This window comes from Podarcis vaucheri, assembly GCF_965113315.1.
Source record: "Podarcis vaucheri genome assembly, chromosome: 4".
In the NCBI taxonomy this organism is placed as follows: domain Eukaryota; kingdom Metazoa; phylum Chordata; class Lepidosauria; order Squamata; family Lacertidae; genus Podarcis; species Podarcis vaucheri.
In genome coordinates this window covers 38,201,550-38,227,328 of record NC_138762.1, presented here as the reverse complement: position 1 = coordinate 38,227,328, position 25,779 = coordinate 38,201,550, and the positions used below count along the sequence as shown (strand labels likewise).

The 25,779-nt window shown below is 42.2% G+C and overlaps 1 protein-coding gene across 5 annotated transcripts in view; it reads right to left on the bottom strand.

Annotated features, from left to right (window-relative positions):
- Positions 1-25,382, bottom strand: part of ALCAM (activated leukocyte cell adhesion molecule) — a 122,890-nt gene extending 97,508 nt beyond the window's left edge. For 3 of the 5 annotated variants that reach the window (XM_082219740.1, XM_082219742.1, XM_082219743.1), the window contains exon 1: positions 24,879-25,381. In XM_082219740.1, the coding sequence (XP_082075866.1) occupies positions 24,879-24,996 (118 nt within the window). In that variant the 5' untranslated portion in view covers positions 24,997-25,381. Of the gene's footprint in view, positions 1-24,878 lie in introns of all 5 variants that reach the window. The other 2 variants (XR_014218861.1, XM_082219741.1) reach the window with 1 other exon arrangement.
- Positions 25,383-25,779: the final 397 nt, after the last annotated feature.

Sequence of the window (25,779 nt, the reverse complement as noted above, 5' to 3'; positions counted from 1 at the left end):
ACTTATGCATTTGGTTGAAAAATATAGATCCCAAAGGCAATCTAAGATATATGCTGCTTTTGTAGATTTTCGTGGTGCATTCGACTCAATTGACCGCCCAAAGCTGTGGAGGAAACTTGCAGAATTAAAAATTGATCAGCGCTTATTGACTTTAATACAAAATCTATACTCTTCCAATGTCTGTCAAGTCAAACTTAGCACCAAAGGTCACCTTTCATTAGACATCCCAAACTCGAAAGGGGTAAAACAAGGGTGTATTCTTGCCCCCTTTCTATTTAATTTATTCTTATCAGACTTGCCAGATCACCTTCAAAAAATAGAATCACATGCCCCTAAACTTAATCAGAAACCAGTTCCTCTCTTATTATACGCAGACGATGCAGTTCTACTATCATTAACGAGTTTGGGTCTGAAACGTCTTATATCTTCTCTGATCCTTTACTGCGAATGTAATAAACTCTCAATAAATTATGAGAAGACAAAAATTTTGGTCTTCTCGGATGGTTGGAAACTAGAGAAATGGAAAATAAGAGGGCAAGAAATCCAACAAGTAAAAATCTATAGGTATCTGGGAATCTTATTCCAGAGCAATTTAGGGTGGGCAAATCATCGCACAAACGCCATAAAACAGGCAAAGTGCACCTCATCAGCAGTTGCCCGTTTTTATTATCAGAAAGGTAATCAATTTATTCCTGCGGCCAATCAGATATTTCAAACAAAAGTGCAAGCCCAGATACTCTATGGAATCCCACTATGGGTCCAAGCATATAACAGTGATTTAAAAAAGATTCACTCCAGCTTTCTGAGACGTATTCTTGGACTCCCAGCTGTGATCAAATATGAAACAATGTGTGCAGAAATAGGCATACACACAATGGAATACTGGGCCTGGTCCACCTCAATAAAGTACTGGTTACGCTGCCATTTTCGCTGCTCTCCATCAAGCCTGCTCGCTGATTTGCTCGAAGACTCCTATAAATCAAGATGGTATCAGTACCTTGAAAAAAAGATTGAATCTTTAGGCATCGAGCTGGAGCCCCTGTACAATTCTAATGAGCAATACATTTTCCATAATATCCTAACTAGACTAAAGGATGTCGAGAGACAAAATATTATGGCAGCTGTAAACAAAATTTGCTCCCCCATATTCTATGATTTAAATATCTTAGATAGCAGAGCCAATTACGTCACTAAATTAATAATTCCAGCCCAACGTAGGGCTTTTATGCTGGCCCGGTTGAATGTTTTTCCCTCAGCATTTGTCTGGGGAAGATATCAAAACATCCCTAGAAACAAGAGACTCTGCAGATGTTCTATGAATGTCCTGGACACTGTAGAGCATATTCTCTTTCATTGCCCATTGTACAGTACGCTCCGTCAACGCGTGCTGTCCCCTCTTTTGGGTGGCCTGGAACCCCAGCAAGGTGAATGTGTGGGATTCTGCCTATCCGACGTTGACCAAAGGGTAACGGCGGGGGTAGCTGAGTTTTTGGTAGCAGCCCTCCAAGGAGCAGGTTAACAAGGAAAACCACTGACTCTATATGTATATATATATGTATGTATGTAGCCAACCGCTGCCTTTTTATATATATTTCAAGTCACTTACATGTTATTTTCTCTTTTATGGTTTTATTTGTACAATGCCTAATAAAGGTTTGATTTCATATATAAAAAAAGTCTGAAGTATTTATGTAAGCAAAGTTGAATGCCTGAAGTATGGTAAGCAAAGTATCTGTTCGAAAGCTTTAAAAAAATATCACCATAAGCAGAGCTTTTCAGTCATCCATTAAAAATGAAATTTGTGATATTCCAAGGCTCTGCTTTAGTGGGAATAAAATCTGTATAGCCACCTGCTACATATGCCTTGGGTACAGATGGGGAGTGAGAGAGAGACTGTTTACTTTGAAATTATTTCAGTTAATGAATGCATTGTGTCATCTGCAGAAGTTACCATTAAGTTGCAATACTGAATTTCACTTGAATGAAAACAGACTATGGTATGAGATCATGTCTTCCCCTTCTTCCGTAACCATCCCTCAATGCAAGATCTTCAAGGCCAAAGACCTCAATTTTTGTTTGCCATTCTCTCCAGTAACAAACTTTCACTTCAGAACATTTGTTTCCCAGAAGGTGGCTTTCAATTTAAAATGTCAACATAACACAAACATAAGTCAAACCCAATTCCAACTACCTAGAGCAGCAGGAAGCAAAATAGTCACAAAGACCCCTTACATTGCTAAGTAAAGCAGCAGCAGAAAACAACAACAGCAGGGACGCTCCCTTGGTAAAGCATGAGACTCTTGAATCTCAGGGTTGTGGGTTCAAGCCCCACATTGGGCGAAAAGATTCCTGCATTCCAGGGGGCTGGACTAAATGACTCTTGCAGTCTCTTCCAACTTACAATTCTAATTAAAAGCATGGATGGATAAAATAAATGTTAACTTGGTGCCAAACACGTCAAGGTGAGTTCCCGGGGAAGAGTGTTCCATTACTAGGGCATCACCAAAAAGGGGGCCCTATCTACACATGTATCCTGTGCACATGAATCCATATCTTTCACACATGTGTGTGCCCTGTTTTAGAAAAGATACCTCCTGGTTGATGTTCTAAAAGGATGACCTTGTGTTTGATTGTGTTGAAGACAGGTCTGGAGCAAACAGACATTTAGTGTCAAAAGATACAAGTAATGAGCTACAGATATACATCACAGTAAGATTTCCTACCAGAAAGGTCATGAAAGGTCTTTGAAGAAACAGAACTTGTGGCTAGGTTTCTGAGATGCATGATGCAAAGTGCAGACATTTCCCAGGAAATCTAAGTTTAGACAATCCAGCTACCACGGGTAGGTGCTTGCTGGAGGAAGCCCACTGTAACTAATTAAGGATACATTCATGTTAACACCACCATTGTGGGAATATTCCCAGTACCCCAGGCACTATGCAGAGGACCTTTGGTGGGAACCACTGGGTGATGAGTAATAATGATACACTCATTGCTCTGGATAAAGTCAAAATACACACTGTCTCAGGTCATGTGCAGGGCATAAACAGAGTTCCAGTTTACTTAAGCTTCTTGGTAATGTCATCACCTACAAGCCTCTAAAGGGAAGAGCACTAAAAAGCAGCACAGGCAATCCTTGATGGTGGGAAATAAATAAAAAATCTTCCAACTCCATGTCCTCATAATAAATGTTTAATATTAGACTGCTACCCATTGAAAAGCAAATGCATGCAATGAGGTTAGGCAAACAAGGCTAACAATGAACATGAAAGCTACAACTGAAAGAGATGACAACGCACGCTGAATAACAAATAATACATTTAATAAAAGTTCTCAAATATTTAAAGGTGTGTCCTTTTATCTTCTAAGTTCCTGTTCTTTGCAGCACTTGTTATTCAAAGGTTTGTAGGAGCTACATATTCAGTAGATCTACTGCACGTTCAGTAGATCAAGCCAGAAATGAAAATCACTGCAGTCTTGTACAGGGCTGCTTTATTTAAGGGGTTTTGCACATTTTTCGTTTATTGCACCAAAATACACAGATGTTACCTCAGATTCTTGCACATAGTTCATGTCTTTGATAAAAGCTGCACTTCTGTAGAAGTTAGTGCTATGCCAAAACCCATCATCCAATTTGTGGAAGGTTTTCTTCCCCCACAGGAAGCCAGAGAGGCTGGCAGCCAACTGCCATGAGAATTTCAGCAAAAGGTTTTCTCCCTCTTCGTGATTTTTTCATGTACAGTCATACCTTGGGTTACAGATGCTTCTGGTTGCACGTTTTTGGGTTGCGCACCACGCTGAACCTGGAAGTACCGGAACGGGTAATTTCTGGGTTTTGGTGCTTTGCGCATGCACAGAAGCGCCCAATTGCGACCCATGCGTGTGCAGGCACGGCGCTGCGGGTTGCGAATGCTGTGGGTTGCTAACGTGCCTCCTGCACAGATCACGTTTGCAACCCGAGCATCCACTGTATTTTGTTTTTGCACTAACTGATGGAGAATGGTAGAGAAACAAACACTAACGGAAACACTGCCCCAGATCTGTGGTGGGATGCATGTAAAGGTAAAGGGTAAAGGGGCCCCTGACCATTGGGTCCAGTCGTGACCGACTCTGGGGTTGCAGCGCTCATCTCGCTTTATTGGCCAAGGGAGCCGGCGTACAGCTTCTGGGTCATGTGGCTAGCATGACTAAACCGCTTCTGGCAAACCAGAGCAGCGCACAGAAACGCCTTTTACCTTCCCGTCGGAATGGTACCTATTTATCTACTTGCACTCTGACATGCTTTTGAACTGCTAGGTTGGCAGGAGCAGGGACTAAGCAATGGGAGCTCACCCCGTCGCGGGGATTCAATCCGTTGACCTTCTGATCAGCAAGTCCTAGGCTCTGTGGTTTAACCCACAGCGCCACCCGCGTCCCTTTACTGCATTCTTTAAAGCACCCATGTACTGCATCCTTTAAAGGAGGATTGGACACATTCAGTGGCTACTAGTCATGATGGCTATGCCCTGCTTCCACAGGCAGAGGCAGTAATGTTTCTAAATGCCAGATCCTGGGAGAGGAGAGTGTTCTTGTGCTCAGATCCTGTTTGCCAGTTTCCCACAGGCATCTGGTTGGCATCAGTGAGAACAGAATGCGGGACTAGATGGGCCACTGGCCTGATCTAGCAGGCTCTTTTTATGTTCCTACTCCCTTATCTCATGGAATTAAATTTTGCCCTCCTTCCCCTAAGGGACAAAGAACAGCAAAAATATTCTGTTGTACCAAGGCTATGCACATTCTTCCATCTAGTACATTTGAACAGGTTTGTCAGGAAAAGGGACATAAATAGACATGTTTTGACTGGTTCTGCTGACAAGCCCCACTGATTTCACTTCAGTATGGTTTCACACTATGCAGTACCGTATTCAGTATCACTTCAGCGCAAGCTTGCAGAGCCTGCATTACCTTAGCATCTGATTAATTAGCAAAACTTCTGCTAAATTCTAAGTGAATGCTGTGTTTACTTATTCCTCCTACTTCATGCCAGAAAGCTGTTTCAATTTCTTTCGTATTCTATCCCTTCAACAATAATGGAGGGAAGGGCTGCTTGTTAGCTACCTCATGAATTGTTGCTTATTATGCACCCTTGAAATCTAAAATCCGAAGAGTTGTTATTAGAAATCAACATACCCAGCATCAATTGCAAGTAGTTACAATGTTAGCCCATTAGGAAGAGAGAAAATCCCAAGAAAAACATCAGCAAAACTAAGGGCAAGTGAACTGCTATGGAATAGTGAGAAAGCTTTCAATTTCATCAGAACTCTTCTTCAGTTGGATATTAAAGCAAAATAAAAGTGAGTGAGAAACACAAGGAGACTTGTGGTTGAGATAACCACAAAACGCAGTTAACAGTCTTTAAGATGAATGGAGGAGCTGCTTTGCAGACTCAATTTAGACTGTTGCAAATCAGACTCTGCCTAGTGTGAAAAGATTTCAGCTGCAACAAGAGATTCTGGATAAGCAGTTTATCATTACCTTTTTGAGATAACTAGATGTTGTGCTTGTATTTGTGTTCATATATATTTATATTGCTAAATCACTGCTTTTGGTGATCATGACTGTGGCACCGGTGTAAGGTTTAGATTTAGCCCTTTGGTCCTACACCAAAGTCCTGATGAAAGTCATGCTCAAAAAACTGCTATTTGCATCAAGAGGGGAACCAATTGCTGCAAATGTCAACTTCTCTTCCAATGAAACTAGAAGTATAAAAAAGCAAAAGCAAAGCCATATGCCTGTGTTTTCCCAGATATGTCATCTGCCTAGTTCATATCTTCAGCAGGGGCCAATGTTCAAGTTGTGGGAAGGAAGAGTAGCATGAGTCCGACCCTTTAGCTTAGTAGGTAACCTATCCTCTAAGCTCAGACATTGCCTTAAAATAGAGAGAGAGGGGAAACATAGCAAGGAGGTGCCTGAGTAACTGGCCATTGGCATATAAGCCCCAGCTCACATGTGGCTTCTCCACATTGGTTGGTTCTCCACATTGCTATTGCAGCATTGGCCTGACTGAGCTAAAGCTAAGTGTATATTTCTGCTGCTCTCAAACTAGGCATGTCCTGGTTGCATAGTCAGCAATTAGACATTGCCACTGACCTTTAAAATTTGTTAAATACTCATTCAAAGGAAGTTAACCATTTTAAAATATGCACAAAGCCATTTTCTCTTAAAGTTTTCCCATATCTATCATGAAGCAACTCACCAGAGTAGTTTTAAAATAAGAGTCCTTAAAGATAAAACTGGAAAGTGCAATTCCTTTATTCTCTCCCCCACCGACCTCCTCCTCCAGTCATTAAAAACGAATGCCGATATACTGTAAAACCTTTCTATAAAGGGGCTTCTTAAGAGCACAGGTTTGTACGCCTTAATTTTTATTAGCATCTAAAATTGTACAACATTCAATTTTTAAAAAAAACCAAATGTAACACATACAAAAGAGTGGGAGTCAGCTTCCACTAAACAATTCAGCCATCAACCCAATTATTTTATCTATCGTTATCCTGTATCACTGGTTTACTCTTCCACTAACCAATAATTAAGGTAACTATAAATAAAACAGAAAGAAACATGGAAGCCCATGTAATGTGTAGTCTAGCCCTAAGTGGTGCAGTTATGTTCCTGTGTCTGCATTTGTAGACACACTGTTGTTTGCATCTATCTGTCTTGAGCTGCCATCAGAGAATTGCAGAACTGATGAACTGGAAGGCAACTGGAGGGTTTTCTAGTCCAACCCCCTGCAATGAAGGAATTTCAACTAGGTCATACATGACAGATGGGCATCCAACTGTTTAACAACCTCCAATGAAGGAGGGTCTATCACCTTCCAAGGGAGCCCGTTCCCCTGTCACACAGTTGTTGCTGTCAGAAAATTCTTCCTGATGTTTAGTCAGAATCTTCTTTCTTGTAACTTAAAGCCATTGGCTATGCTAAAGCTGAAGGGTCTATTACCCCCATCAGCATTGAGAACTGGTAGGTACTCTCGAGGCAAGTTGCTGCTAGTGTAGAGGACTCTAGAGATGTCAACCCTTTGTGAATCTCCTCTATGGCAGTTCACTGGAATAAATTCATAGAGAGCACCTTGAAAGAATGGAAGGTATTAACAATGGTAATAACTAGAGTTCCTGAAGAAAACAAAATTCGCAGCAAGGAAAACCAAATCCAACTAGAAGGCAGGAAAACTTATGGTAAGCTGTTCTGAATCTAGATAGCTTCAAGTTTGGGCAACCTGTAAGCAGACACCTATTATGTACCTGGACAGCCAGGGCACCACTACAAGGGGCAGTGACCTAGTGACAATGATTGATCTGTGTGTTTTTCATCATTTAATAGGTCCTGTGTTTCTTTCTGGCACTTTGAGCTGAGGCTGCATAGACATACTTCAAGTATGTCCAATATTAGATATCATACACATAAAGGCAGGATGGGCTGCACTGCATGAGGAAGAGCTTCTCTTTATCTGATATTACCATGATCTTCCTTTGCACTGGGGAGAACAGGCATCTTAAACACTATGCCCAGTCCAGGTATAATAACAATCTTCTAGCAGATGCTTTCAATAATACTGAAGCATTGCAACATCTCTTGGGCTGGGGGGGGGGAGTGATACAATGACATACGAATGACAATATAATTGAATTAGATTACGAACTGAAACCAAAAACAAATAAACAAATCACAAGCTCCAATAGCCATGCATTTAATTAAATATATGCTGATCGCAAAACTAATAAAGATAAGTATCTGTAAAGACATGTCTTTCACAAAAGTCTCATTAAAAACAGCCACCAAACCACAAATCTGTGTTAAGGGACTTCTTTGTATTTTAATTAAACATAAAACAACTGTGATGAGATAATCGTAGCAATTTGTACAGACTCATTTTCTACCTTTTAGTTATGTTCTCAGCCAAAAACTGTTAATTGCATACTCCTAGCTGAGCAGTTTAAAATGCATTCCTCTTCCTTTTGCATATTATGTTCTCACACATGAAAAAATGTCCAAAGCAAATAAACCTTAAATGCTCAGCCACTGAGCTAAATCGCTCACACCGTGAGCACTCAAGCAAATGCACTAAGCCAGGACAGAAATGGATCAGAAACCGACACTTTCTAATTTTAGAGTACGTGTAATCGCAGAGATAAAATCTCTGTGCCATATATGAAAGAACGAAACCTCAAATGGACAAGAAGCTTAACAACACTTGGTTTGTATGTACCAACAGTATAATGGAAAGTACTCCCCCAAAGTGTGGCCCAGCATGACTCTGAGAATGTATGTATGACCTCATCAGCAGAGCCAACAACCACGCTCCTTCCTACACAAACATCAACTTCCCTTCTTTCCCTTGTCGGTCTGGTGTCTATCACAAGGCACATAAAAAGGAACTGCAGTGGGTTGGCTGCACATCACCCTACAAAAAGGGTGCAAAAGCAGGAACTGAAAATGGGTTGAAAAGAGGAAAAGGTGGGAGAAGAGACAGAAGCATTACCTTTTAGTACCTTTTAGTATTTACACTAGCAAATTAAGGATAAATGGGAGGAGAAGGGCAGGAGACAGGATTCCCATACGTCCAGACATAACTGGAATACTGCAGTCTAAAACAGTGTCTGGGAAGAAAATGGCAAAATGTCTGGGAAAATCCAGATCATAGAATCATAGAATCATAGAGTTGGAATAGACCACAAGGGCCATCAAGTCCAACCCCCTGCCAAGCAGGAAACACCATCAGAGAACTGTGTACAAAAAATGGAAAAGGGGGGAAATCACCAAAGAGGAATTCAAACAAATAGCCAGCACGTGTAGACACAAAGTCAGAAAAGCTAAAGCACAGAATGAACTCAGGCTTGCTAGAGAAGTTAAAAGCAACAAAAAAGGCTTTTATGGGTATGTTCGTAGCAAAAGGAAGAACAAAGAAACAGTGGGGTCACTCAGAGGAGAAGACGGTGAAATGCAAACAGGGGACACAGAAAGGGCTGAACTCCTCATTGCCTTCTTTGCCTCAGTCTTCTCCGATAAAGAAAACAATGCCCGACCTGAAGAATTTGGAGCAAATGATTCAGCAGAGGAAACACAGCCCAGAATAACTAAGGAGATAGTACAAGAATATTTGGCTAGTTTAGATGTATTCAAGTCTCCGGGGCCAGATGAACTGCATCCAAAAGTATTAAAAGAACTGGCAGATGTGATCTCAGAACCACTGGCAGTTATCTTTGAGAATTCCTGGAGAACAGGCGAAGTTCCGAAAGACTGGAGGAAGGCAAATGTTGTCCCTATTTTCAAAAAGGGGAAAAGAGAGGACCCAAATAATTATCGCCCAGTCAGTCTGACATCAATACCAGGGAAGATTCTGGAGCAGATCATTAAGCAAACAGTCTGTGAGCACCTAGAAAGGAATGCTGTGATCACCAATAGTCAGCATGGATTTCTGAAAAATAAGTCATGTCAGACTAACCTGATCTCATTTTTGACAGAATTACAAGCCTGGTAGATGAAGGGAACGCATTGGATGTAGCCTACCTTGATTTCAGGAAGGCATTCGACAAGGTGCCCCATGATATTCTTGTAAAGAAGCTGGTAAAATGCGGTCTTGACTATGCTACCACTCAGTGGATTTGTAACTGGCTGACTGACCGAACCCAAAGGGTGCTCATCAATGGTTCCTCTTCATCCTGGAGAAGAGTGACTAGTGGGGTGCCACAGGGTTCTGTCTTCGGCCCGGTCTTATTCAACATCTTTATCAACAACTTGGATGATGGACTCAAGGGCATCCTGATCAAATTTGCAGATGACACCAAACTGGGAGGGGTGGCTAACACCCCAGAGGACAAGATCACACTTCAAAACGACCTTGACAGATTAGAGAACTGGGCCAAAACAAACAAGATGAACTTTAACATGGAGAAATGTAAAGTATTGCACTTGGGCAAAAAAAATGAGAGGCACAAATACAAGATGGGGGACACCTGGCAGTACATGTGAAAAGGATCTAGGAGTCTTGGTTGACCACAAACTTGACATGAGCCAACAGTGTGACGCGGCAGCTAAAAAAGCCAATGCAATTCTGGGCTGCATCAATAGGAGTATAGCATCTAGATCAAGGGAAGTAATAGTGCCACTGTATTCTGCTCTGGTCAGACCTCACCTGGAGTACTGTGTCCAGTTCTGGGCACCACAGTTCAAGAAGGACACTGACAAACTGGAACGTGTCCAGAGGAGGGCAACTAAAATGGTCAAAGGCCTGGAAACGATGCCTTATGAGGAACGGCTAAGGGAGCTGGGCATGTTTAGCCTGGAGAAGAGGAGGTTAAGGGATGATATGATAGCCATGTTCAAATATATAAAAGGATGTCATATAGAGGATGTATGGCAACCAATGTCAGCAGTGCCATTTTTGCTTTCCCTCAAAAATGCTCAGAAATGTCCAAATTCTTGGTGATTAATTTTTTTGCGGGGGGGGGGAGCTAAACAACCCTAGCAGGAGAAGAAACAACTAGCTGCATCCTCTTCCATAACTGTGGATCTTCTAGATTAGGAGGCAAATTCTGAAGGATGACTGCAGCACCACCTGCTGATGAAAGCATTGTGTGGAACAACTATCGGAACAGGTATCACAAGCATGTCATTTCAACCATGGTACTTTTCAATGGAAGCAGTTCATCCACTGAAGCAACGAATGAAAGTGCAATTAAGGCAGTGGAAAAGAAATTCAGTTCAGTTCCTGTAGCATTTAAAGCCCAATCTACTTAATTCACGCATTATGAAACAAAATGAATGCTGGTGAATTTTCATGAGGATTTCTTTGAATTCCACAAACCACTGTAGGAATGTGGAGAGCACACTGAATTTAAGACTGGAAAATGAGAAAATGAAGAAACTGACACATCCTTCCATCCCTAGTTTCAATGTTAAGTGATATTTTCAGTGTTAAGTAATGTGCATGTGAATCAGTTATTAGTTTTTGACTGATCTATCAGGGTGGCTGTTCTTAACGTATGTTCAATTTAAAACATACTAAAGTAAGTAGCATAACCACAGGTTGCTAACTTTCAGTTGATAAATATGATTTCCTAAACACACGTGGGAGAAAGTACAATGTAACTCAGTAAGATGTATATTTAGGATTGTGCTGTCAAAGTTACCTATTTGGATACTACAAACGACAACTATGAGCAAAAACGTATACAACATTTCCATCAAGCTTCCTATTGTGTAAAAAGCCAAACTGAGAAATGCAATATTTTGCTATAGGGCAGAAAAATGTAATCCAAAGAGTTTACAGGTAACCAAAGAGTGGGCTCATTTCATAATGCTGGAACCGTTCCTGGTTTCCTTGTTGACACTAAGCCATCAGATACCATTATCTGTAACCCATGGCTTTGAATACCTCAGGCTGACAAGGACGTATTGCTACACATTGGGGACACCTATTTCTATTCCCTTCCATATGCATTAAAGGGAGCATTACATATTTCCAAAAGGTTGCCAGTCCTAAAAGAAACTTCACTAGCCCACAATGCAGCCTAGGCACGTATGTTTTCTGGCAAGCTACCACAAGTGCATCAGGATTAACATGGAACAGGTTCCTGGCTCAATGCTACAGCACATGATTGAACATGAAGGTCCCAAATTCAATCCCTGGCACATGTAGGTTTGCTGCTCCTCTGCAGCAGACCAGTAAGCAGTGGGGAACCAGCTCATTTTCACTGACACAAACTCAGGCCTCTGCCAGCCCCAGAAACCAATCAGCACTCGTGTCTGACACTTGGAATGAGGAGGGTTCTGGGTGTGGACCAAACAGAAGAATATGCTTCCTTGGTATATGTTGCCCAGGCTATAAAAGGATGCTTCGGCTGCAGTGGCTTCACTGTTCCTGCCACTTCCACCTGACAAACCTACACAGCTTCCCTTGGTTAAACTCACCTTGCTGAGAGTAGCAATTGGTTACTGGCTGACAGGAACAGGAAGGAATTTTACTCACAATTCAAACTGGCCTAAATCTGTGAGAATGTTGCCTTCCTTGAAGCAGGGCCAATAGTTGTCAGTTCATCTCACTTAAAATACATGTCAAGAGGGGATCTGACCAACTGCCACACAGCCAGGTATTTGCAGGACCTACTAAACTAACAAACAATCAATCATGGCAGGAACTGCTCAACGGCAGCCTAAAAGAAGGCTTGGTGAAAGATCAGGCCAGCAGTTGGACTGCTCAGGTGGGCAGATTCTTACGCCATGCCACACCAAACCACAATGTTCTGTAGCAAGAAAAGTTATTTACTTGTTTTACTTCTATGCACCTGTCTCCCTGCAGTGGGGGCACAACTCCAAGAAGGAGGATTGGCAAAGACTTGCCCGAAACTCTAGTGAGTATAAGCAACCAAGCAGATGAACCAAGATGTTTGCTTCAGTTTAAAACAGCTTCCTATGAATCTTTGACCACTATTTATTTAATTGACCTATGCCTTTTAGAGACCCACACAAGGAACCTTACAATGAGCAATAAAAATAAATAATAATGTAGAACACAACATTGTAATACAGGCAATTTAAGATAAATTCAAGCCAGAAAGGTCTTCAATAAAAAGGAAAGTGGAATCAAAAATGGTCCCCCCCCCTTCAGCTTGAAAGAAATGAGTGAGGGCACTGTACCTATTCCCAGATGAGGGAATTTCACAATTGATGGACTGCCACTAACCTAACAATTCTTAGTGGTAGACCAGCAAGAAGGGGCCCTGGGGTTGATTACATGCTCCAGACAGGCTCCTAAAGGCAAAAGTGGTGCCCTAAGGTCACTGAGTGGTCTCCATTAGTTTAGACCTTTTATATAAAAAATACCATGTAAACCTAGATAATAAAGTTAAGTTATAATTCCAGCTACAAGAAAGGGTAAAGCTTGTCAGTGCTGAGATACACAGTATTCTTTAGTTTATGGTACTGGAGCAAATTCCCACAGGAGTTTTAAACACACATCATTATGCTATCGTTTCCTTCACACAAAAGGCTTACTTATACCCTTAGGGAAAAGAAGTTATTAAATTCCATTTTGGGGGAAGAAAAACAAAAAGTGAATATTATATAGCAAACATGAGACAGTTTTTTCAAAGTCACAAATATATTAAAAACCTAAAGGAACAATTATGCAGCAAGATTCCAACAACCAAGGGAATTTTATATCATTATTATTTTTACACAGTGTTTAAATACCTTGCATTTGAAGGTTGTCGAAAACTTTGAGACACAAGCATAGGTGATTTATGTCTAATAGACCTACGGAGTCAACAACAGCATAGCACTATGTATCTATATATGGTTTGCATTAGCCACTTAAGATATTTGTTGTCCAACTGTCCTGCCTGATAGTCCCTTAGTTGTGGGCAAGTTCTATGTCTATCAGGATTAATATGAGGCATCACTGTTACAAAGCTCTTAAATGACTTCCTATGTACAACCGCTAAACCAGCTCTAACATATTAACAGAGCAGAACTAAGTACTTTACTTGCAAGGTGGACATTTTCATAACAGAACTGCAACAAATACACTATACACAATTATAATTTGATTTGGCCTCGGTCCTACAAGCCAACACTCACATTAATCAGAGAACAGTACTGCAAAATTCCATCCAACATGGGCATAAAACCCATATATGAAAAATTTCCACATGTTAATAAGAGGTCCATTTTCCTTCACTGGCATCATTGCCTGCTTCTGGGCATGTATGTTTGGGCCAGTGGCCCAATGGGATATCTGTGCACACCTGCCATCCAGACATTTCCCTTTGCTTAGTGCACACTACTATTGCTGCACAGCACAGCAATTATCTACTGAGGGGACATGGAGGGCTCAGAGTGGTATGGGAGGTTCATGCATAGATCTCATTCCCCTCAACCATCTGCTTGCACATACCTAGGCAGGGAATGGAAAACGGGGCTTACAGAGTTCATGGGAATTCGCCAGTGCACCTGCTATGCCCATGTAGACTGGACCGTGCTCTATATATAATTGTTCTAGTTCTCAAACTCAGACTTGTGATGCGGTTATGAAATTGCATTGGAATGTATTAGAGACCTTAAAAAAACTAGCTTATATAGTCTGGCAGCTAAAAAATATCATTCAAGTAGTATTTAGAAGATAAAATCTATTGAAGAAAAATTAGTCTCACATCAAGGATCACACAAGAAAATATGGAATGTAAACTGTAGCTTTGTATGTGCACAAGCAATATTCATTAATTTTTAGAAAAGAAATACCTATGCAATTTTATTACTGTGTAAAAATGGGTTTATCTTCTTAAAACCATAGCACTTGTCTGTTTTGTAGCTGATCAGGGAAAATAAAAGAATAGGCAACTAAAGATGAAATTAATTTGTGGTCTGTGACATATCAAATAATAGGATTGTAGCAATTATATCTAGTAGTACTTCCTCCAGTGCATAATTATAAAAGAAAATTAAATCCTAGATGTAAACCAGATGATTACTCACGTGGACAAGAGAGAGGTTGTAGCCGAATGATGAATAGTGTCTTGTCTGGCAGTTGTTCTTGAAAACTTTGCAAGTTAAACAAAAATATCTCAGCACATGCTTTAAACTTTAAGCACCTGATTATAAAAACCTAAGAAATTAATGTGGCCATTCTGTCATGCAGTTACAGAGTTTATTCTTTTGTAGTCAATTAACTGGAAAAACAAAGGTTCTGTCTCTTGATTATCATTTACATGCATCTGTATTCAACACTGTTAACAACCAATAATAATTCACTACAGCTGATTCATAGCAAGAATTAACTTTTAAAAAATTAGCAGATGTTTCACTATTGCAGATCTATTATATCAGTGCTTGATGCACTTGAGAAGTATTTGGTTAATTGATGGAGTATTTCCCAACACCAAATGACCAGCCTTAACCTACCTTGATGTCAATGGGCTTTAAGAATCCAAAATTATGCACCGGATTATACCCATTGTAACAAATCGTTTTAATGTGACATCCTGATCTTATATCATTCCAAGACAGAACACTAAAGCAGAGCCAACAGAGTTTCTGCTCAGCTAATAAAAGGGATGCTAGTGAGGAAGTGAATAGGGGTACCCCCAAAAGTGTGTATTTGTGCTTAACTTTTCATGATAAGCACAAGTTAGACAGGGCCCTGCATGACTAATGCTGTGCTGCATGACCAGTGCTGAGACTCTCCTGTCTCAGAGCCAAGGAAATTACATCAGTGGGGCACTGAAACATTTATGGGTGTTCCAGCTCTGTGATGGAGCAGCACTGCTACTGAGGAAGGAACTGGGGCTGCATTACTCATAATCTTCAGTGTCAAAATTACTCTATTGATGCTAATTTCTACTAGGGACAAGGCTCTCTGAATTTTGGAATGCTTTTGCCCTGCTGGAAATTGATGCAAACACTGACACTTTGAGAGCCTACATGCTTTATGAGAATGCAAGAAATATTGAGCCCCTTCTAGGGCAAATGCAGGGATGCTTATGCATCCCTAGTGAAAAGCATTTGAAGAATCATAAAACAACATCATCAAAAGCAACCCAAAAGCAATTGTAAAACAGCAGCATAAAAACAAAGCAAAGGCCAGACATATACCTAAAAACACCTTTAAAACAATTTCAGAGCTGCGGCACCAGAAGGCCATCAATAAAAGCTACCCAGTACAAATGTTTTTCTACAACCCATTTAAAGGTATTTTCTGTCAAATCACTCCAAAGGGAATTTCATATCTGTCGGACCCCTGCTGAAAATGTCTGTCTCTCATATGGACAAGTGAGCCTATGAGCAAGGCCTCTAAAGCATCACTTGCCCTTCTACATAGTGCCCAAGCTGTGAACTTGGTGTTTCAGGAGGAGAGCAACTCCATCTAGACAGGACAATTTCCTTGTACCGCTGCCTCATCTGGATTAAGTTTCAACTTTTTTGTCCTCGTCCATCCCAAAACTTTCTCCAGACACCTCAAGAGGTTTTTGGCATTGTTGAGATGAGCAGTTGGAAAACAGAGGCAAAGCTATGTTTCATATAGATGACACTACAGTCCAAACCCCACGCTGTCTCTGATACCGGGGGTACCATAAAGCCCTCTTTATAACGAACAATTAAAAAAACCCCAAACATTGTAACCTTTTCTCATATGGGAGCTGCTCCAGCCCCTTGATCATTTTGGCTGAACTTTTCTACCTTTACCAGCTCTACAATATTCTTTCTTGAGGTGCAGCAAGCAGAACTATTTGCAATATTTCAAGAGTGTTTGCACCATAGGTTTGCATGAAGGCATTGTGATATTGGCAATTTTATTTTCATTACCTTTCTTAATGAACCTGAATGTGCAATTCGCCTTTTTCACAGCTGATGTATACTAGGTTGACATTTTTGTGAAGTTTTCCACCAAGAACACAATATCTCTTTCTTGGACAGTCATTCCCAATTTCAGACCCTATTATTGTTACTCTTGGGGGTGTGGTTTAAGAGCTTGCATTTGATGAAATAGAAACAGATAGTCTAGTTTGTCAGGTGGTACTGGTTTGCTACCTATTACTTTATACTGTCCTAGCAATAATGAGACCATATGTCTTAAAAGCATTTTTTTTTATAAAGGGAGGGGCACAAAGGCACACGCCCCAGAGTACTTATCAATTCTTAATATGAAACTCAAGTATCAGTCTGAAATCTTTCTTCATAGAACCTGCATTTCTAAAGATATATTTTTAAAAAATGTTCCTAGGTTGACATACTTTTAATACCCTTAGGAGGCACTTCTGTCATTAGTTACCTTGTGTAAGTCCCACAGACTTTAAATTTAATATATGCATAGGTAATGGAGAGCAAATAATAGCCTTAGAATTTTAACTTTCGTTCCTTAAAAAAATACCTCATTTCCCACAGGGCAAGTCCCATCACATGGTTCCTGAAATATAATTAGTAAACCTCTTTCTGCAACATAGATGAGATTTCGAGCCTCCGGGCCTTCACATATCTAATATAACAGTAGCATACTTCTGTTTATGCACATTAAATCCAGCAATTTCTATTGAAGCGTTTCAGGTTACTGCATTTAATAAATGTGTATACAATTATACATAATTCATCATTAATACTGGAGTGATTACACTTCTATTACATGTGGACTATCAATAACGTAAAATAAAAGACTTCTGAAATGTTCATTTTTGTTAACTGGCAAGGAAATAAAAGCTAATGAAATAATGCATTTGTGCTGATTATGTGCAAAGACTCAACTCCTTAAAAAATATAAATATCTACATATATTGTACTTTGTGGATATCAAGATTTTAGATTCAAAATGATCCTTAACATTTACTTACATAATTTAATTAGAAAGTGGGCAGATTCAAAAGGCCTTTCTTCTTAAGCATACAAGAAAGGTTTTTGACAAAAACCACAATGTTTCAAAATGTTATCTGGTATCCGTCTAAGCAAACATTCAATATGCCAGTGTGACATCATGTTTCGCAATACTGTACCAAGTTTTTGTTTATATGTACTTAGCCCTTTTTACAAAACACCAAAGTCTATCCTGCACAATCAGTAATGGCCACACAGTTCTGGGCACACAAAGAAGATGTTATGTGAGGTAGAGATGATTATTGATAAGGGAATTCCATATGCAGAGCAGTACGTGTATGGGAGAATAAGAAGAATGGGACATGTGGCATTTCTCAATTGTTAGTATCTGAAACTATGTGGCACATTTTGCATAGTAATGCCGGTCATGTTAAAAGGAGGCATGCTCCAGTGAAGCCAATCAGACTAGCTTCCAACACTGTGTTTAGGATCCATTTCAACTTTGAGCCTAACCACATGAACATGGTGTATGTATGCCCAAGTAAAGTTGCGATCAGGACTGGATTTTTGAGAGCTACGCAAGTTTAACCTCAAAAAACCACAGTTACACTAGTGTTATTGGGACGCAGGTGGCGATGTGGGTTAAACCACAGAGCCTAGGGCTGCCGTTCAGAAGGTCAGCGGTTTGAATCCCCACGACGGGGTGAGCTCCTGTTGCTTGGTCCCTGCTCCTGCCAACCTAGCAGTTCGGAAGCACATGAAAGTGCAAGTAGATAAATAGGTACTGCTCCGGTGGGAAGGTAAACGGTGTTTCCGTGTGCTGCTCTGGTTTGCCAGAAGCGGCTTAGTCATGCTGGCCATATAACCCGAAAGCTGTACACTGGCTCCCTCGGCTAGTAAAGCGAGATGAGTGCCGCAACCCCAGAGTCGCCTGTGACAGGACCTAATGGTCAGGGGTCTCTTTACCTTTACACTAGTGTTATAGGTGAAATATGGCAGCATTGCCCAACAAAATCTTTATTACCGAGTTTCCAGTCGCAGTGATTTAAATAGTATGTGAAGTTCAATCCAAAGTCACATCTACCATGACACAGCACATTCTGTGTGAATAAGGGGTCTGTGGTGAGAATACACACTACTTCCCCATTCTTTAATGTGAGAAGAAAAGCTCATGAGATTAGCATGGGAATTCCCCACTGCGCATGTGAGCATTGAACACTCCCTGACATGGAAAGCAGAATGTGAAACTCCATGGGTGGAAAAAAGGCCTGCTTCCACAAACAGAGAGGTTTTAATCCTGGTGGTATGTGGGGGAGGGGGGGAGGCTAGGCAGCTTTTGCAAAATCCTCCTGCTCTTGCAACTCCTGGATCCCTCAGCCTTTAGGAACACACAGGAGGTGGCGCTGCAGCTATAGGGGGGTGGGAATTGCTAAAGTTATCTCCCAGGAGGAACAAAGTCTTCATCCAAACCCATATAGGCACGGGAACCCTACAGAATTTTGAATCATGTCAATTGCTGGAAAGCAACATGTGTTTCAAGAAACAGGATTCCTGGGCATGTCAAAAACTCCTGCCTAAATCTGTTTCGGTGATTTTTGCTATGTTGTATATGTATATACAACAGAACATATTTTGAAATGTCATGGAAAATAATTAATTAAAATCTAATCCAACTCCCTGCAATGTAAGAATCTTTTTGCCCAACTTGGGGCTCAAATCGAATCCCAGGATCATGGGTTGGAACCCCACATTGGGCAAAAAGATTCCTGAATTTCAGGAGTTTGGACCAGATGACAATTCTATGATTCAAAATCATGTCTCCAACAACACACCACTATGCAGAAGTGTGATCCACTACCGTTTAAGGATGTTAGTACTTGGGGAAAATACTTAGTAAAATTATATTCTATGCCCAAATGAATGTCTCCTTCAAAATGTCTGAAAACCTATCACAAGCATCCAGTACAACTGTATGGTTTAATTTCTGACATTACTATCTATATTGAAAAGTGTAGTGCAAATCTTTAGATGTCTCCTGGATTTCTACAGATGCGAGAGTGCTCGGCACTGAAGTCTCACTCTCTTCACTTAAATACCTTCTTAAGAACTGGCAGGGTGGGGTGGGAGGAGAACACCACAACTGAATGTGGTTTAAAAAAAGAGCAGGATGAGAAAATGTAATAGAGCTGTGGTTTAGCTGCAATTAAGATTAATCTTAATTGCATTATTCATTTAATCTGTAAAGTGGGAATAAAACAAACAAATGCCCTTTGTTCACTTTCTCATGTGCACCTTAATATTTCCTTACCAAATCCACTGAGAAAACTTCAAATGCTTTTAACCAAACATTATAAAACCATTCCAGACATGTGATAACCTCTGTAACACAGCCCAAAACTTTACACTCACTTTCTCTTCAACAGCTTATCTATCACCTTTTCAAAAAAATAAAGCAAAGGAAAGACATATTTCTTATCTGCAAAGCAAATAGCGGTTGAGCAAACAGATATAGACTTGCTGTTCTGGAAACTTATACACGTGCTAAGAAAAGCCATTTAATCTCAAACCAAGCAGACATTCACCAAAGAACCATCCTTTAGAGTACCAGATTAACACCCACCAGAATGCAGACGAGTGGAGATTAGACCATGCTCAATAAACTAACATGTTATGTTATCTTTCCTGGTTCATATGCCACCAATACAAATGCGCTTACCATTCTCCCACCCCCAAAAATGCATGATGTCATTTTAAGATTCATGCCAGAATGTTTTTAAGAATGCCTCAAATGGAACAATCACTTTACCAGTATCCTTGGCCTCCAGTTGGGTCTTGTTACATTATGGACACAGTCAAGACTTTGCACAGGCTGTATCCATACTTCTGTACACAATATTTCTCTCTATCCTCACACCTCAAATCTGAGACACCGAACATCTCTAGCCACTCCTAACTTTTCTGGTTTTCAAAGAAAAAGTAAGACTGACATCATTCACACACCACAGTTTACCACTGTGATATAGGCCACTTTCTCCTCCGTGCTCATTCTGGGAAGAAGCAAAACACAACCCTCAGCTTGTTGTTACATCTGAACTAAGATTGGAATAATTGAGTTACCAAATTATTAGCTACTGAACTATTCAGGGTCTTGTTATTAATATCTAAAGCCTGGAATAACTCAGAACCAGGTTACCTGAGGTGCATTTCCCCCCAATATAGGCTGAGGAGATCATTAATATCACCAGAAAAGGCCTTGCTGATAATACCAGCAAGAGAGCCAGTGTGGTGTAGTGTTTAAGAGCGATAGACTCGTAATCTGGGGAACCGGGTTCGCGTCTCCGCTCCTCCACATGCAGCTGCTGGGTGACCTTGGGCTAGTCACACTTCTCTGAAGTCTCTCAGCCCCACTCACTTCACAGAGTGTTTGTTGTGGGGGAGGAAGGGAAAGGAGAATGTTAGCTGCTTTGAGACTCCCTAGGGTAGTGATAAAGCAGGATATGAAATCCAAACTCCTCTTCTTCTTCTTCTCTTCTACCATAACTTGCTATGTGTCATCTGGTGGCAGTTCAAAAGCTGACTTCCTCCATGGTGGCGTTCACCCTTTGGAAAACTCTCTCTCCCTGTTATTTGGAAGGCATGGGCTGTCGAGTCATTTAGTAAAAAAAACTGTTTGCTTGGGCTTTCCACCATCCTTCTGCCCAATATTTGTGATTATTTAAATTGTTTTAAAATGCACATTTACACTTATGCATTGCTTTGTAATAGGTGCAGTACAGATTTATTTATTTAATACTATGTCTATAATGCTTACATTCTCTAAGAATAGCTAATATGCATGCCACAGTCTACTGGAGTATATTTGGCAGCAACATACACGAGAACCCTTTTGGCAGCAGTGCTCCAAATGTGGGGAACTTTTTGATCCCAAAGCTTAGATTATCTTCCTCTTTACTTGTGCCCTGGAGAAATTTGATGACTTTGCTTTGTTAGCATGCACTGTAACTCTATTGCTGTTTCTGCTACGCAGAAGTAGGCCATAGTGAATTCAATGGGGCATACTCCCAGGTAAGTGAAAGTAAGGTTGCAACCTAATTGCAGTTTCCAACGAAGTAGTGCCAGTTGGCGCAAGGACATCGTGGCGCAATGGAACATCCTCTCCCACCTCTTTCCCCCAGCAACCCCAGCTCTGGGGCTTTCCACAACCCTCTGGAGCAAATTTGGGGAAGGTACGGGGAGGAGTTATTAGTATAGAGTTATTATTTTATGCTAGTTTTTAGACGAGTGATGTGCTGTTATTCATTTGACTATTTTAACTGATGAGGGTTATTATTATTTTTACCTGAGATGTTGCTTGTTACACTGTTAGTCACTTTGAACATAGAACTGGTATAAATTAATAAAATAAATAATAATAAATAACCATGTAGTGGTAGTATTATCTCCTAATGTTCCATGAAAATCTGAATACAAGCGGAAAATGCCTTAATATTTGCAGAAGGTCTCACTCTTCCACCATGCAATGAAGTACTGTACTATATATTCTGTTGCCTATATACTTACTACGTGACATGTCTCAGCCTAAGAAACAGGGTGGATTCAATAGGCCTTGCTTCCAAGTAAGCATGCACAAGATTGCATCCTCACAGCACACCCCATTGTCTACCAGGTTCAATGAGGCTCCCTAGAATGGTGTTTAGGCTTGCAGTCTCAGTGACCTACCATAGAAACACTTTGCTATTAAATGGGAATGGTTTTCAATTGAACTACTCAAGAAGAGCAGGTATATTCCAAAGGCTGCAATTCTATGGGAACAGATGCCACCATACTCAAAGGAATTTACTTTTGAGTAAACATGCATAAGATTGGGCTGCAGGTCAGTGGCAGAATTTTGAAAGAGTCAGTGTACTTATTTAAGTAACATTGTAAGTCAGAGGAATTATTTCATAATGGAATACCTTCTATAGCGCAAAGCTTACTATGCATCCTGTATATAATTTCCCAAAAAGAAAACTTACCATCTTCAATGAGGCTTACTCCTAAGTAACCATACATAAAATTGCAGCCTTGATCCATGCATTGTTCTTGCGCTTACCTAGATGCTTTCATGACACACTGTAATTAGTTTCCTTCTAAATACAATAGGACTGCTACTTAGTCATGATAATTAAATACTGCAGTTTATGGCATAATGTAACAGGAAAAAATGCAATGTTGTTGTTACCAGGCTACTTAATGGTATTCATTGAAATTAGAAGTTATTCAAATCAGAGTATTGCTAGGCATATGTGCCCAGAAAAATGTGTGCCTGCCTCAAAGTTAATTTCTGCTTTCCCAAGTTATAAAGTGGCCTTTATATGGTTAAAAGGGGAGTTCTCAAAATGTACAGTCTGGTGACTGAAAAACACTGCAACCCTTCTGTCTTGACTCTAAAGGCAGGCATACAAAGCCTCTCTCTTAGAGCAATACAAAATGTCACCACAGGCTGACGCTCTTTCTACAAGAATAATGAGACATTCTCCACAGTGAAGGAAGAACACAGTTCACAGTTTGCTTCCCTTGATTTCAGTGCATGCACAATGAGACAGATAAAAAATCAGAAACAGAACTGCCCAGGTTGTTTTGAAGACACTTCAGTACTTTCCTGTTTGCTGAAATCCCAAGAAGCTTGAGCAAAACTGAACTTTCACTTACAGCCCGCTTACTCCAGAGATTTCCAACTGACCTATTCTGATCCAGAAGAAAAGGAATGTAGATGGGAATCCGCATTCACTTGCACGCAATGCTACTCATAATGTTAGAAGAACTAATATTCATAGGGCTGTTTTCAAAAATTCAGTGGGCAAATTACAGCTCTAGGAGGTACGGTCAGGAGGATTTTGACATAGGAGAGCTTCAACCCTTTGCAGGGGGTGGGAGTTAAAAGACTCGCAAAACAAACAAATGAGCTGCATGCTCCAAAATTGCCAGCCCTGAATAACAGCCATAGGTATTGCAAGGGAGCTTTTCTGGCTCAGTACATTGTGATCAGTCGAATTCAATCAGAGGTGTCTATCCTACCACCAATGCAATGCTCAGGCTGACTGACTCTGGATGAGAATTAGAACAAATATCTCTCACTCATTCATACATATGAACAAAGTCTAACCCAAACTGTGAGGTGGAACTATTCCCAGAAAGGCTGGGAAGCCTTTCTGCTATTCCTATGTATCCACATTTGGAGACACAGATACAATGACAAGTCTCTCTAAGGGGCTTATTATATTGATGCTTAAAGTATTAGTGATTGAAAATGCACAATCCAAAGTGACACGCCTCACAGATCTGCCTTTAGCTGGCAACTAGCGTCGGTTTGAATTATCTTGGTTGCTATTTAAGAATCTTACCTCCCTCCCCATAGCCCCTTCTCTCTCTCTCTCTCTCTCTCTCTCACACACACACACACACACACACAGAGCAAATCAACACACAGAGAGATCTGCTTGTCATAGGTTTCCTAACAAACGCAGGTGAGGTCACCTCTTTCTGCTCCCTCTCCAGCAGCACAGCCAGAAAGGCAACTTTGAAAGGGAGACGGGTGAAACCCACCCAGCTAGAGGCTTTTCTGTTTCCGACAGATCTTGGAGGATTCCTCTGGGAGCTAAACGGGTGCTGGCAAACACAGAAAGCAGATTTTGTTTGCTTTCACAATAAAACGAAAGTAGCGGGGGGGGGGGAAGGGGGGGAATAGTCCACAAACTGTAATGGAGAAAATGCTGAAAACTTAACCAGCATGTATTCGGAGGTAGGGTGAGGGAAATAAGAAAAGTATGCAGGGTGAAAATATTTAATACTGGTTTCTATGTACTAATTTGAGCTGAAAATGGGGTATGTTCCAAAAGGACTACGAATCGCAGTGGAAGTGTCATGTAGCCCGATCCTAAACCAGATTACCCCTCCCCCGTTTTCAGTGAGGCTCCTCCAAGACATGTAACAGGATCGGAGCCTTGCAATGCTAGAGGGTGGGTAGGTGGGTGGGAAATGGACACACCATAAAAACAAACACCTGAGCACTATATGGAAGAATTAAAGCATCCCTCGAAAAGCACCCACTACCAGTACAATCCAAAGGGTCTGCGCAGCAGCCAGTCTTTCTGAGTAAAGGGGCGAAGTCCCACAGAGTTCAATAGGCACAGAGCTGAGGGTTTGGGGGACAAGCCTGTTTAATCAGCAATGCGATCGATCATCGCCAAATCACAACTACGTACTGCCGCCGCCGCTGCCACCACCAAACGCTGGAAATCTCCATCGCCAGGCGCGAGCCTGCCACGAGAAAGGGGGTCGCGAGGTAAGGAGCCTCTCTCTCTCCCAGACGGCAGGAGGAAGCGGCGAGTCCGACGGGGCGCGCGACCCGGAGCCAGGCAGACCCACCACCTGCAGCCTCCTCCGCAGGGCTCGCCCCTGCCCGACCCCACCGGAAAGTTCCGGAGCAGCTCCCCCGCGCGCGGCTACCGGGCGCCCCCCCCCGCCCCATCCGCGCCTCGCCGGAGCCCCGCACTCACCTGGCCGCAGGCAAAGGGCAGAGAGCAGCAGGCTGAGTAGCAGGAGAAGCCGCGAAGGCGGCTGCAGCGGGCGTCGGGGGCAGCAGCAGGCGGCGGCGGCGGCAGAGGGGGTCTCCATCCCGCCTCCCCGCCAAGCGCCAGGCGAACGGCGACTTCGGGCGCTGCCACTCCTCAGGCGAGGGGACGAAGGCGCGCAGACGGCGGCTCCTCCTCGCGCGCGCCCTCCTCGCTGCTCTTTCGCTTTCCCTCAGACAGCGCGCACAACGACGACTACTTCTCTTTTATTTTCTCTTTTTACTCCCCTCCACCCGGTCCTCCTACAAAGCGAAACTCCCGCCGGGAACTTTCTAGGCAGAAGTTGGAGGCGCGGCGGGCGAGCGAGCGAGCGAGCGAGCGGCAAGCTCCGGCGGTCCCTGCGAGCGACGAGGAGACAGCGAGAGGCAGCGCGCGGCTCGCCGGCCCCGACTGCACACGAGCAGGTGGCTCTTTCCCTCTGGCAGCCTAGCGGCGCTCCAGGACCGAGAGCGGCGAGCGGAGGCGGGGCCAGCCCAGGGAAGGCACGCCCCTTCCCCCTCGCTCGCGTGGCCCCGCCCGCGCCGTCTGCCGAGAGCCCTCGGGTCCGCTCGGCTCTCCCGAGTGCGAGGTGCTCGGCTGTGGGAGGAGGGAGACAGAGGCCGCGGCGACTGCAGGGCGGGGGGAGAAGCTTTTCCCATTGGCCCCGCAGGGCGCGCTCGAGGCGTGGGGGGGGGGGAGAGAAAGGCTGCTTAGAGCCCTTGCTGAGCGGAAGGAAACGTTGCTGCGGAAGCGTCCGTGGGGTTTGGGGGGCGTCCTCGTGCACCCTAGTTTTAAATCGCCGCTTGGGACCCGGGGGTAGGGCTGGGGCGTGGCAACTTAGGGAGCG